Source organism: Lichtheimia ornata (genome assembly GCF_029851405.1).
Source record: "Lichtheimia ornata isolate CBS 291.66 chromosome Unknown scaffold00060, whole genome shotgun sequence".
NCBI classification, from domain to species: domain Eukaryota; kingdom Fungi; phylum Mucoromycota; class Mucoromycetes; order Mucorales; family Lichtheimiaceae; genus Lichtheimia; species Lichtheimia ornata.
In genome coordinates, this window is record NW_026695380.1 from 120,258 (window position 1) to 135,193 (window position 14,936).

Here is a 14,936-nt window from a genome sequence, read left to right on the forward strand (position 1 = left end):
CACAACCCTCCCCCCCCCTCTTCCCTCGCTTCGGCAATTCTCATTTCATTGTGTCTATATAATACCATGGATAAGCATATGAGTGCACACATACATGTACACAACCCCTGATAATATAGTCTCGCTGGGTTCAGCCCATGATGTACTACGTGCAATTTTCTCTCCCACAAACACCTATCTATCGTGTTCATGATCGAGCTTACTGCATTCATGCGAGTGGGAGGCGAAAAGGGACAATCATGTGTGTGTGTACCGTAATTAAAGCTCATATGCATCCTATCGACATCGGGCGCGAAAACAAAAGTTGCCTTTCTCTTTCGAGTGAACCCACAAGGGGAGGGGGAGTTGTGGCGCAGAAATGTGTATTTGTGTATGTGGGTTATTGTTTGTTGATGGATACGTATTGGTGGAGCTTTTGCTCCTGCTAACGGGAGCAACACCCGAATGTGTGTGACAAATTTAATGCGTAGCATCTCAAACATGGAACGGCAACTTCACTCCCGGATCAAAAAGAAGAAACAACAACATGCAATATGTTTCAACGGCACCTCATTTGTTAATCGTATTCGATTGGTACGCAACGTGCAGCAGATATCAAGTCATTCATATGTGTGATCGTAGTAGCAGCAGTGCCTGAAATAGATTGACCAATCCTTTCCAAAGGACAATCACTGTACATTGTACAACAAACCAATGTGCTGCACAAGATGCTTTGAGCTGACACACAAACAACAATCAAATAGTCCATTGATGTCCGCAGCTTGTAGTATACATCTTTCTTAGGCGATTTGAGATCTTGGCACGATGATTAAAATGCACTTTATAATGTCAACAACTTTTTGTCCCTCCCCCAAGATTACATTGTTTATTACTAAAAACTATCAATTCGCCGTTGGAAGGCTGTTTTCAAGAAACCCTTCAGTCGCATAGCAACTTTACCCTCCATGCGTTTAAGTTTATTCTTGGAAGTTGTTGTCGTAGTAGGTTGATCCTCATCCTTGGCGTAACTTGAACCATCAGCATGAGCAGCAGCGGCGGTACCCGATGCTGAAGGGGCAATTTGGGCTTTTCGTGTTGGAGTAAACATGCGTGAAAAGATGCGGGAGGCTTTTGATCGTTTGTTGGGAGCTGCACGAGGTGTGGTATGGGAGTAACAAGGTGCAGACGGTGAGGAGGTATTAGTAGTAGTAGTGGTAGTTGTTGAGGAGGAAGATGAACAGGAGGATGGATGCTGTCGTTGTGTTGATAATGACGATGCTTTTCGTGCACTGGTGTTCTTCAATGGCTGTGGTGTCGATTCTTTTGCTGCAGGGATGTGTTGTACTAGCCAAGGATGTTTCAAGCATTCATCAGCTGTGATACGATGTCGGGCGTTTTTGCATAATAATCGTTCAATCAAGCTCGCAGCGTCTTTTGAAATGTGATCTGGAAGTGTGTATTGTCCGCTATTGATACGTCGAAAAAGCTGAGGCATATCCTGGCCCTGAAAAGGGAGAGTGCCCGCCAGCATGGCATACAGGATCACACCACAGCTCCACATGTCTACAGGAGGTCCCTGATATGGCGTCGCAGTAACCATTTCGGGTGCTGCATAAAATGGGCTGCCACAATATGTATTAAGCACTTGCTGCCGCTCACAAAACTTGCCAAATCCAAAATCACAAATGCGCACGGTTTGATACTTGTCAATTAGCACTATAGCAAACAAATTTAAGAATGAAGGTTACAATTATGTTTTTGAACAAACAATACCAGTCGTTGGTGGGGGTGTTAAAGATGGTTCATGCAGCACGTACCATTTTCAGGCTTGAGGTCCCTGTGAACAATGCCATTTCGGTGGATGTATGCAACGGCTTCAATGATTTCTCGAAACCAACGTCGTGCTAATGGCTCTTCCAGCCGTCGTTTTTGCTTGATTTTATCAAAAAGCTCCCCACCATCCACATACTCCATGGCCACAAAAATATTGGCATGATCGGATTGAACCTCGTACACATCCACAACATTCTTGTGCCGCAATTTAAGTGATAATCCTTCACAAATGGCCTTTTCATTGTTGGCATGCTGTCGTTGATCTTCGTTCCGAAATGCGCTCTTGTCAATCACTTTGACGGCAACCTATAATGCAACGTGTGCCCACTTTTTTAGTCAACTACACACATGTTGCAATACGTGGACTATGATAGATTGGGTACAAGGGGGGAGGGAGAGAGATGGAAAAAAGCAAAGGAGAACTACCACAAGTGTACCTGCTTTCCAGTTTTGCATTCACGGGCAATGTAAACCTTGCCAAAGTTTCCCCTGCCCAGGGTATACAACTTCTCGTAACGCCCATCAAAGAAATGATCATGTCTTTGCAGCTTCCAAAAACAGCACATGTATGAGCCATCATTTTACTAGGAGTCATCTTGAACGTATATCCATACCTCATCCATTGATCGAGAGGCGACGGTAGTCGTCATTGGAACGGGCAAGGGAAGAAAAGATCAAAAAGTGAAAAAGAAGTGATCGGAAAGTTTTTGGATAAAGACCTTGTCTTTGGTTTGACTTTAGACCGCCTGTATCTACAAGGAATTTGGCTATCCAATGTGTGTACCTGCACTTTTTCCGCAGTCGTATGCTTCAGATGGTTGCATAAGCAGGGTGAAAATTCATATTCTTTGGTCCGTATGCATGATTCTATCAATGCATAATGATAAACGACCTACCATCTATGATGATTTTCTTTTGCAGCTGATATGATCAAGCAATTCCATGGTCGAGGTCCCGCCCATAACCATGACACATGCTTGCTGTCACGCCACTGCAGCTTATTCAACATTGGTGATAGCGAAAGGAGAAGGAAAGAGAAATGCTAGGGGGCCAATGGGAGGAGGATGTTGCCCTGGAAGCTGAACCAACCATTACTGGGAGTATGCGTCAGCTGCAGTAATTACATGTGAGGAGGTTCACTGCTATAGTAGACACGATTCATAATCATGCAGCATTTTGTAGCTTCCCTTTGTGGTCACCCCTCGTGTAGATATTACATAGTTGATGCAACTAAGTTGTATCCTGGATAATCAAGCATCTTGTAGATCGATGGACCTGAAGTTTATCACCATTCTTCTTTTTCTCCTTCCCCATACATATACACACCCCTTTATCTTTCACTCCTTTTCTTCTTTGCTTCTTACAGAATGTGTATGAGTGCCTCTTCCCATTTCACAAGACATCAAAAAGCTTAATTTGCTCCTCTCACTACTGCTTTTCACGATCTCGGCAACCGTATTCCCCGTATGCATAGGTTTGCTTTGCAAAGGTAAAGTGTATGAGCACTTTGAACTGCTTTATTACGGATATCAGGCGATGCATCATTATCAGCAAGCTTGCGTATACATCTGAGGCGTGCAAGATGATAAGGATGTGTGATTGTATGGAGGCCGTTGGGTAAGTGATATTCGGCAAGGGTTTGTTTATTATGAAAGAGAACAAGGTGACTAGGGTAGCATAGCAACCTAAGATAATATAACCAATACACGTCCAAATCCAACTTTGCATATGCCTCTTGGGTGGTAGCTACGTAAAAAGCAACATGATTTGTATATGAATACGTGGTTCATCAAGGAAGATGGATACGTTTTACCTTATTAGGGTGCCAAACAACACAACGACAACAATGACAATTAAAGTAGATACAATGAAACGATCTCTGATTTCTTATTCGAAAATTTCATCAGGAGGATATGGTGTTTATATAGGGTTTTGTTCACGGGCACGTCGTGTTGCATTCAAATTGTGCTTCACTGCCTTCCTTTGTTCTGCGTATTGTCTAGCTGATGCTGCCTTCTTTCCTTCAATCGTACGTGCAATTTGTTGTTGTTGTTGATCATTTCCATCAGTGATAGCAAGTCGTTGGTGGCGTCTTTCACGTCTCGGTAACGATGCAAGTGATGCCGTGTCATCATCAGCTTCTTCGGATGGCTTATCATCGGCTGAATTGGTTTGATGATGCTTCTTGTAGTGCTTGAGGAATCGTCGATGTCCTATCCGCAAACCATTGTCGAGCACAAGTTCACTTTTTGATCCATTCACAACAGCATGATCTTCTGGTGTCGATGTCGTATCAGTCACTCCAAAGTTGTAGTACTTCAATAGCTCCTCAGGGTCCTCGCTCTCATCATAAGCCATCTTGCAATGCCCAGTATCCACCTAGTCATATGCAAATGCGTTCAGAATATATACCTTCGTTCCCCAATAGATTCTTACCATATGTGCTCTCACAGCTTCGATGCTCTTCCATTCCTTTCCTCGACCGTTGCAATAAAGACAAATGGCATTTTGCACCTTGGTTGCCAAGTAGCGCACAAGGCCTTGGGGATCTTCAAGGTATTCAGTGTCGGGTAAAAAGAATCCATGAGTGACACGCATGTGCTCAAGGTTGTCATCGAAATCCTTTGCCGTGTGCATACAAAATAGACAATCCACCAATGCATCCGATAGAACTTGTTTACGAGGTGGCGAAGGTTGATCCGATGTCTCAGCATTGTCGATATCTTCATCTTCCTCTTGTTGCATTTGCAATTCCATTTCCTTGTGTTTCTTGGATTGAATATGGTTGTTGAAGGCATTCTCGGAATAGTATGATTTCCTGCATTCCCACGCACATGCTTTTGTCAGGCAATATTGCTTCGTGTATGATCATGACACTCACTTGCATGTGGGGCATTCATAAATGAGTCCCATCTTCTCTTGTTCTTCTTGTCCCTTTTGTTGTGATGCTGCATGAAAAACCGGTGTATTAATAAGCCGACTCTCATTGCCGCAGCAACACGCAACATGTCATACACGCCACCTATCCTCCTTACCCATCAACTTTTCTGCAAACTGTTGAGCACTCACAGGTGCAAGCTCGGCTACTTTACGCTTGAGATTATACTTGTGCCAGCTATACCATATTGACACGTATTGTCAGTGACTACAGTCGACGTTGTTATGCAAAGAAAGAAGCGCTTACTCGGTGCGGTAGTGATCGCGTTGTCGTTCTGATGTCGGGAAGGCGACATGACAAGCAAGGCAAGTAAAGAGACCATTGTTTGAGGGTTTGGAATGTTGAGGGAGTTCGATGGCTGACATTGGAGTGCTTGACAGTAATAAGGAAACGGAAAAGAAAAGCGCAGGAATTTGATGCGGTGTACTCGTCACAGCCATTTATAGTCCGTGCTTTGCTTTGTCAGCCATTGACTCACATGACAAATAAATCCACCACCATTGCAAACTCCCACACATCATCCGATGTCGTTATTAACGAGAATGTGTTTATGCATTAAGATAATGTCTTTTCATTACTAGAGATTGCAGGCGATCTTTTAGCAGTAGACGATGCTGACAATTTGCTAACCAGCTTCCGGATCTTCTTGAGATACTTTTGCTTAACGTTCCATGGAGGAATACAAAACCATGATCTATCAGGCAATAAAGAATCGTATTGGTATCCATACCTTTGGAGCTATATAGCTGTTTCCATACCTGAAATTGCCATGTTGATGCTTGGTTGAATAAAGCATTGCAATTAATGCACCACCCACAGAGCCACCATCACGTGCCACATCAATCTGTATACGAGCACCTATTGCTTCACCAAACCATTTGCATAATTCCCTGTGGATGCGCTGCTTCATGTGTGGGTATTTTTCAAAGGTGGATCCGTTAACACCAATGATAATTGGTCCTTGACTTGAAAGCAAATCCGGTTGCTGCTCAATGATGGCAGCCAAAGATGCCGCTGCAAGAGTGGCTGCACGAGATGATACGAGACGACATATAGTGACAAATCGCAGTACGTCTTGTACTCGTGGATCGTGGACACAACCTAGGTATTCACCTATTCTACCAACAAGTGATACAAGGTCTTCTTGGTCACCCATGCTATTGAGATATCATACATGAGCTATTCATTATTGGACGTAGTAGGAGCACATCCTAAATGTGATTACCTTTCTATGGATCCCATCATCGATGTTGTGAATCCCCATGGCTTGGCTAATTTGGATGGAACGCTTCCATTGAAAAGGCGACCATCATCTTCCTCGCCTGATGAGATCACCTCGATAGCGATTAATCTTGTAAGCTCACCGAGATAGGCACCAGAGGTCATTTTTTCATATAGCTGATACCCCTGTTGTGAATGGCTATTATCCAAAAGCCGGTCAAAGCGTGTGCGTGGAAGGTACGATTCGTCGCCAAAGAGATCGATTTCGGTGTTGATGAGCATGATGCCATCGTTGCCTTTGCTTTTATCAAGCTTGGTAATTCGCGACTTTTTCTCTCCATAGGCAGCATTGACACCTGTACCATAGATGTATCCAATAGCAGCTCCGGGGTTGGTATACGCATGGGCTACTAATGTCCCTACGGTGTCATTTAGCACTGCCACAACTTCAATGTTGAGACCCTAGTAGATGTATCATTAGTGTACAGAATAACGCATGTTCAAAATAAGAAAAGCGGTGAAGTCAAAGACGTGGTTAAGTACCATATTGGTTGTTGTACATGTGGTAGTGTAAAGGCTACAGTATCAAAGAAGAGGCGGTGCTGGATACTTACTTTTCTTTTAAATGCTTGATGAAAAAGCGTAGCTAGGTCCTGGTCATCCACCCCATCGAGCACAAAGCCTTTTCCCATGCGTAGGATTCTGCCTGATTTGATATCTGTTTGACTGCATAGGTTGATGTGAGTATGTTACTGTCATTCCAGGGATGTCGGTATCGAAAAAGGAAAATGCACAGAGGTCGGCATCTGGTTGCATAATACTCCTGAAGGTATCAAATAGCACTAATACTTTAAACCAGGTACACAGACACCCCTTCATAATAGAATGATCTACTGCATTGCTCCTTTTCATCATATCCCGATCATAATATATATATATCGGCATGTTGTTAAAGCTAGCTGTAGCTGTAACAGCCGCCATCACCACACACACATACACGTACGCATACTATATAAAGGATACTTACTCTAGTGGAAAACTCCAACAAACACCCATGGCTAGTGTAGATCCCTGGTTATGCAAATTCCTCATATTGAAGAGCTCTTGCACAGCATCTGCAATCCAATCAAAGAACTCATCAGCTGACGTGGTACGCTGCGTATCGGTGATGGGACGTTTGACTTCGGTAACAAGAACTTGGCTATTGCCTTGAAGCTCTACAGCTGCCACTCGTAAATTGCTTCCACCAAGGTCGAGTGATAAAAATGTGCCCGTTTCAGAACCTGTCGGCATGCGAGTAACAAATGATGGAATCATTATTGATGGCGATGCACCGGTGAGACCGTTTTCACACTCGATTTTGAATCCATGTACAATGGAGGAAAACGTATCGCGATCCACATCGAAAGCTTGGGCAATTTTGATAAGCAATGGGTCATCCATAGGCTAAGTAAACGAAGAAAGAAGTATGGGATAGGAAGAGAAGAAGAAGTATGTGAGTAATGTGTATCAACGAGATGAGTATTTCCGAGGTTTCGATGTTACAGCTGTTTGCTTAACACGGCCAACCAGAACCCTGCTTTCCTCCATCTTTTATAAAAGGTGAACTTAGGTAAGCAAAACAGGGGACAATTGCTGTGGTACAAGGCTGACCCGCGTTCTCAGACCCTGAATACTATTAGCTTGTTGCAATCAGGGGGATGATCATGTAACCAGCACCTTCTTCAACAATACCACCTACATCAGCTGCTGTGTGATTGTGTTCTTCGCTTTTACCATCTAATGTCATCCTGGTTTTACATAAGCGTGTCCCCTTTTGCTCTCATACGGCTATAAATAAAGCTCGTCATGGAGATGCAAACCTAGCACAGGTGATCAGGTGTGATAGGATGATGCGTTTTTTAAAAAAAAAGGCGATTCAGCGGTGCGTTACACGGTAAACGCATTTATGTTCATAAGGTGGCAAGTGATCTCGAAATTAGATGATTGCAAATGGTACCGTATATAGGTCTGTATTACTATCTTAGAAAAAAGCCTTGAAGCCTTGGGAACCTTTCTATCTAACCCCGCCACATTCTCTCATATTACCCTGATAACAACAAGGCAAGTCAAATGAACGCACGTACAAGCATGTGTTGGGGGTAATTGTTAGCTTCAAACAGTAAAGTGAGTGCACGAGGCCAATGTATTTATCGAGCAACCTATTTGGGAGGTCGATTTTTACAGCCAGCTGATCATCTTCATCTCCATCTTCCATTACACCACTACGTACATATCCTTCTGGAGGAAGAGGGTGAAATTGATTGATTGTTCGCCTTGAAACTCGATGTATGCTACTAGTTCTCCTGGGGCCGTATGCATCAAGAATACATAGGGTACTTAATCAGAATGACCGATAACAGTGCTACGTTTATTCCATCTAAGCTACAATAACAAAAGGAAGGGAACGTGTACATACTACCATAAACTAGCTAAGTGGATCGGAATATAAGGTGTAGATAGTACGCAGCTGTTGCCATAGTTATAGTGGTAATTGTTATCGTCGTCTCTAAAAATAAAGAATGCAGGTTCGGTTAGAAAGACGATGACCTGTAACACCCAGGGCAGTCCGCTCAGCGCAAGAAAGCAATTATGCAGGATCCACAAACCAAATCACCATCTATGGACAACGTCGGATCGATATCTTGGAGAAAATGCTGTTTGATTCACGTAAGGAAAACCACAGCCTCTCGCAATTACCTCTAGATGGCCATCCATTCCCAACAACAATACCATCCTTTTTTGATTTCGTCAACAAAATCCTGGTGTGCAGAGCGACACAGCGGCCACTAGTAGATACAGGCTGGGACTTGAACCCAAAGAGATGATGATGCCCCAAGTTGCACTGCCTGATCAAAGACCTATGCGATTCATTATCAGCACACATGTACAATAAACACCCTTTTCATTGTTTGTTTCATTGTACTTGCCTTTTCCATATACACAAAGACCCTTTGTTGTTGGTTACTGGAAACCGAAAACGATGGTGTAGTAGTGTTGTTGAGCCGAAACAAAACGCCAAACCAGCCAACGTCTTGAAACCAAACTTGCCCTCTATACGAGCTGAAGCGTCAATGGAACCAATTCGGCTGCAATATTGGTCTCTGAATGTACCTGTTGACACCAAGAGTAGAGCGGGAATAGCAACGAGCAAAAGGAAGCAACAATATCGCCATGGCAACCACCAACCACCAACCACGCTCATTCCTCAGCACTTGGACACACTCGCTCCCTGACAATGCATGTTCAGAACTACATTAACACCTCACAGCCAACAAGAGCACTCTTCTATAATACATTACCTTGATCGGGATGACGTGCATTGGATAAAAGCAGAAGAGCGAGGAAAAGAAGAGAAGCGTTGCCTCAAGTCGTGGAGCTGCTGTCCTCCGAGTTTAAATCCCCTACTGCTATTACACTGAGGCCACTCGTCAATTACCCTATACACACCATCCACCCATCGTCATCATCACCCTCACGATAGACAATAGGTACACGTAAATAAAAGAAATGATCCTCACGTATAGCAAAAAGGTGTGTGTCATTTTACACTTTACATGATAATGATGATCCAACAACACCCATTGTTGCCATACTACCAGGTCAGCTCGAATCAAGAAAGTTCAATGATGGGAATGATGGGCTGGAGCAGGACAATCGATTGTATGCATTGTATTGGACAACAAAGGTGAATGGGAGGAATGGGCTATTAGCTGGCAGTTTACAAATAACTTTGCAAAATGATGTTTTGTGAAATGGGATGATGTTTTGTGTTTGAGCGTAACTCAACCAAATACTCTCGGATCAAGAAAGTTCAATGATGAAAATGATGGGCTGGAGCAGGAGAATCGTTCACATGCATTGGGTTGGGCAACAAAGATGACTGGGAGGACTGGGTTATTAGCTGGCATTTAGGAACTACTCCTAAATAGTGTACAACTATCATGCATCGCCTATGCTGACTGACTAAAGTTACACAACACGTCCCTCTGCATCTTTGGCTCTATTGTAGTCATACTACTTTACAATGAACAAGAACTCTTTTCATATAGCATCACGCTTACAGCATATGTAAAACATAAAGGTGCCTGTATCTCTAAACTTTACAATCAAACGTGGGGTCTTTAAGAGAACAAAGCTGCTCGTCGGGGTCAAAGCGATCTTGTGTCAAACTATGAAGTCCATCGTGGCCAATCCCAGATTTCGCAATGTCGCCACCAGCCAAAGTGAAACGAGTCGACCTCTTGAAACTTTTTTCGACGACCAAAAAATATTTTTTGGGCTGTTTGCGACATTGAACGCGAAACTTTCACACAAGGTGCTGTTGGCCAAGCCGAGCCCGTTGCTCTATTCAAAACCCCACGTTTCATTGTAAAGTTCGGAGATACAGGTAGGTTTATGTTTACCTATGCTGTAAGCGTGATGGAGTTGCTTTTTCCTAGTGGATGGTGTCGGCTGCATTAACGGAAGGATGAAGAGCTGAGTGAAACGGCACGTGGTGGTTACACAGACACGTCCTTGACAGGTTGCTACACAAATGGATGATGATGATGATTGTCTTTTGTGAAGGTACGTAAGTAAACAGCATCCAATAATGAAGGTGTGTCAAGGTATGTATCACGTTTGCATGTAGGAGAAGGTCGAGCTGCATAAACCAATTTGTATATGTAAAAAGATACGTATACATATTGAATGAGTCACTCATCCTGAAACTCAATGGAGGGATCTCTTCACTTTTTCTCTTCTCAAGCGCATCCCACTTCCCACTCCTCCTTATCGCATCACAAAAGCCATATACTTCTTGTATGACAGATACAGTAACCGGACCACCTTTATTATTCCATCTTGGAAGCAATAGTATGTAATCCACAAGCTAGCAACCTCCAACAAGCGTGTAATAAATAAACAATGCTCTATTTCATCTAGCTCTCTTGCTACTGTACATTGCCACCACCATCGTCGTAGTCGTCCTCCGTCATCATTCCTACTCATACTCGTCACCAGTCGTCAATCTCATCTGTCACACCAACATCCAAAAATACACAAGTTGAAAAGAATGGGATCTTGCAGGCTTCCTTTTGAATCTCGTTGTCGTTATCATTGTCATTGTTGTGGATGGGGTGATCATCGTAATCGTCATTGTTGTAACTGAGGTGATCATCGTAATCGTCATCTCTATAAATAAGAAAGCAGGCAAGTTAGACCATCTGATACCGGAAATGATGACGATTTGGTATACCGCTAGGCGATCCTCTCTAAGGAAGAAAGCAAATCAGAAGGAATTCACAAACCAAATCACCACCATACGAGCAACGTCGGGCGATCCCTTGTTTTGAGAAAGCACTGCACGAATCACGCAAGGCCAGTTCGATCCATGGCAAGGAAGGACTCACCTACGTAGAGTCCAGGCTCATAGTTGTCCTCATTCATCCTCTCCAAAGAAAGAATGATCCTCAATCCAATCCTTCCAATCATTTTCCTACCTCATGAAAAGAAATCCTCAAGGGAAAGAACGAGCCTATCACGAGAAGAGCGTGTTGGTTAAACACATTCACAAGCTGTTGCAAATCCCCTTTTACCTCAACACGGTGACCATGCTCTTCCAAACACCCATCGTCATCGACCCATCCTCAACTCAACGCATGCCTATAGGACCCTGGACGCGTTCCAAGAAACTTTTCCAACACACTTGACTAGTGCAGAGCGACGCAGCGGCCACTTGATACAAGTTTGGACTTGAACCCAAAGAGATGATGATGCCCCAAGTTGCACTGCCTGATCAAAGACCTATGCGATTCATTATCAGCACACATGTACAATAAACACCCTTTTCATTGTTTGTTTCATTGTACTTGCCTTTTCCATATACACAAAAACCCCTTTGTTGTTGGTTACTGGAAACCGAAAACCATGGTGTAGTATAGTTGAGCCGAAACCGACGCCAAACCAGCCAACGTCTTGAAACCAAACTTGCTCTCTATACAAGCTGACGCGTCAATGGAACCAATTCGGCTGCAACATTGGACTCTGAATGTACCTGTTGACACCAAGAGTAGAGCGGGAATAGCAACGAGCAAAAGGAAGCAACAATATCGCCATGGCAACCACCAACCACCAACCACGCTCATTCCTCAGCACCTGGACACACTTACTCCCTGACAATGCATGTACAGAACTACATTAACACCTCACAGCCAACAAGAGCACTCTTCTATAATACATTACCTTGATCGGGATGATGTGCATTGGATAAAAGCAGAGAAGGGAGAAGCGTTGCCTCAAGTCGTGGAGCTGCTGTCCCCCAAGTTTAAATTCCCTACTGCTATTACACTGAGGCCACTCAATTCCCCAATACACACCATCCACCCAAACACACAGCTCACCCATCATCATCATCAGCACCCTCACAATAGACAATAGGCACGCGTAAATAAAATAAATGATCCTCACGTATAGCAAAAGGGTGTGTGTCATTTTGCACTTTACATCATGTATAATGATGATCCAACATCAGCCATTACCTTACTACTACCAAATCCCCAAGCATCAACCCTTTTTTACATCCCAGTCAGAAGCATCCTTCTTCCTAGTATGCTCGATGCTGTCCTTAACAAAGAAAAAGTCCTTCGCTTTGCATACATGTACCAATCACCCTCCCACCGGTAAGAAGGTCACTCCTACTAATACCTCAAGATTGCACAGTCAAACATGGTATGATAATTTTGCTGTTGTTCCAGCGTTGCTCAGTAGTAGTCAAATCCTCTCAGATTAATGCAAATGAATGAAGGAAATGTTGGGCTGGATCAGGAATATCGTTCACATGCCACATGAAAACGATGCATATCTTCTTGCATATACATCCAACCAATTCAACAACAACACCAATTGTAATTGTAGACTTTTATTCTATTGTTATAGGTGGGAAGAACATCATGTATAGCTTGGGGATGGATATTGTACATAATCATCGAAATCGGGTTCACCGCTTTGCAGAATATCGTTCCTCAACGTCTGTAGCTACTTGCTTGACCATCGCCTGTTGTATAATATATATCAATTCTTGTGTTCATATTATACAAAGCATAGGTGTATACATACTTGACATGCCAACAATGGCTCAACAGCATACGCGAGGAGGGGGAGGTCTTGGATCTTGGTGACAAGCTGAAATTTGCGCATTTCCATCATTCGATACATTGGCTTGTACACAGCTTCCATGAAATAAATTGTGCACGTATTTCCTATAGATCCCATTAGCGTCTTCATGTCATCGATAGGATTGTCTTTACCTTGAACTAGTAAGCCGAATGACCTTGGATCATGTACTTTGAGACTTTTCAATGTTTGCAGCATCGATTTCATCTCATGACCAAGCTTGACCTTGTCATTGCATACGTTTTCTTTGCTGTAATTGGGTGGGGGGTTGATCTCGGCTACAAGCTAGAAAACGACACGCTGAGCTGGGCGAACTGATACCATGTAGTCGGGCTTCAGGGTTTCATCGACTTCGATTCCTGTCAGCTGTGTGTTGGGCCTATAATAATCATATGCTTGCGTATTAGCACTGTTTCAAGAAGTATATTTGCCAATTTACCATTGATGAGACAGTTGCCTATCTTCGCCAAAAATCACATCCAAAATATCCGAAACCGCATCATGAATGAATGTATCTTCAAGTTCATCGAAAATGGGGTCGCGGAGGAGACTGCAAGTAGTTATATCAACGCCATGCGGGCTGCAGTAGACTGTGCCAGGTAATACAATCTTGTATACGCATCGTGGGTACTATTCCCTACATCAAGAGGAATGTGAGTATGTGCTTTATCAAGCAAGATGGTGACTATCTCTTACCTTATTAAAGAGCCAAGATCACAATGACAACAATGACAACAATGACAATGCAAGTAGGATAACAATGAAGGCTAAAGATCTTCACACATATGAGTACATGGATCGCTCAAATAATAAGGCCGTCGACTATGATACTCACCAAGGGCTTTAAAGGAGACAACAATCCAAGAGTGACATGATGGATGAGAGAAAAGACATGTGTGGGAGTGTGATAGTAGGTGACAACATCCTTGTCTATATGTGCATGGTGGGCGTGTGTATTTCTGTGATTACAGCAATGAGTGATAAAATGCTTGTTGGGAATGATGATAAATGATAGAGCGTTGGGGCGCCTTCACAAAGAGTCTTGGTGCGAATGATTTGTCCACGCATAAATCAGGATCAGAGATAAACAAGCTGACAATATTCATCGTCAAGCAATGGGCATCAATCGGCTATCACAAATCACTTGTTGTGCTCCAATTCCACAAAATACAACGTTGTTCGAGGGGTGTATGTATCAATGCTCATTTCAGAAAGGGAAGTCGGTCGCACCTTCATCGATAAATAGTGTGCACAACGGCCACGACAAACCCCCACTATGGGGGATTTAACGGCTTTCTGGAGACGTGGGGCACTACAATGTACAGCTCATTAAACCCAATGCACCGCTGACTTTATCTGAAATCACTTACGTCCGATGGAGGATGTCTGCAAACATGGTAAGGTACTGTAGGTATCACTCTCGTCGGCCTCATCACCAGTACATGCTTCAAGGATCCATTGAGCTGTGCGTTGTTTTAATTTGAATCATGCTGAGGGAAGGATTGGAAGTAACCTAGAAACAATGAATCAATAAGGGACATGAGTCAGAGTTCCAAAGCATACTTACCATCTGCAGCAGCGTTACGGACCGCATGTACTTGTGTCGCCTACAAAGGAGTCCAAAATTCCTATCAGACTAGGCAATCCTAAATATATAAATGATAGTTATACTTACCACAAAGGGTCGATCATCACCGCGACGCGCCACTTCTTGCATCTCTCTTTCACCAGGTATATGGCAATCTCCACTGGAATACACCCATACCATCAC

The 14,936-nt window shown here is 43.3% G+C and overlaps 4 protein-coding genes across 4 annotated transcripts; all 4 read right to left on the reverse strand.

Moving 5' to 3' along the window:
* Positions 1-871: 871 nt before the first annotated feature.
* O0I10_009829 (uncharacterized protein) lies at positions 872-2,462 on the reverse strand (the record flags this gene model as incomplete). Its single annotated transcript, XM_058489815.1, has 4 exons — positions 872-1,695; positions 1,797-2,118; positions 2,250-2,360; positions 2,427-2,462. The coding sequence occupies 4 exons, from the start codon at positions 2,460-2,462 to the stop codon at positions 872-874; spliced, it is 1,293 nt and encodes a 430-aa protein (XP_058339437.1).
* Positions 2,463-3,732: 1,270 nt separating this feature from the next.
* On the reverse strand, positions 3,733-5,115 carry O0I10_009830 (uncharacterized protein; the record flags this gene model as incomplete). The annotated part of the gene is made up of 5 exons (XM_058489816.1): positions 3,733-4,191; positions 4,249-4,630; positions 4,694-4,760; positions 4,848-4,927; positions 4,997-5,115. The coding sequence occupies 5 exons, from the start codon at positions 5,113-5,115 to the stop codon at positions 3,733-3,735; spliced, it is 1,107 nt and encodes a 368-aa protein (XP_058339438.1).
* Positions 5,116-5,305: 190 nt separating this feature from the next.
* O0I10_009831 (uncharacterized protein) lies at positions 5,306-7,414 on the reverse strand (the record flags this gene model as incomplete). Its single annotated transcript, XM_058489817.1, has 5 exons — positions 5,306-5,444; positions 5,509-5,907; positions 5,976-6,433; positions 6,586-6,697; positions 6,999-7,414. The coding sequence occupies 5 exons, from the start codon at positions 7,412-7,414 to the stop codon at positions 5,306-5,308; spliced, it is 1,524 nt and encodes a 507-aa protein (XP_058339439.1).
* A 5,713-nt stretch (positions 7,415-13,127) lies between these two features.
* Positions 13,128-14,561, reverse strand: O0I10_009832 (uncharacterized protein; the record flags this gene model as incomplete). Its single annotated transcript, XM_058489818.1, has 5 exons — positions 13,128-13,251; positions 13,323-13,450; positions 13,517-13,544; positions 13,605-13,715; positions 14,536-14,561. The coding sequence occupies 5 exons, from the start codon at positions 14,559-14,561 to the stop codon at positions 13,128-13,130; spliced, it is 417 nt and encodes a 138-aa protein (XP_058339440.1).
* Between the last annotated feature and the right edge of the window lie 375 nt (positions 14,562-14,936).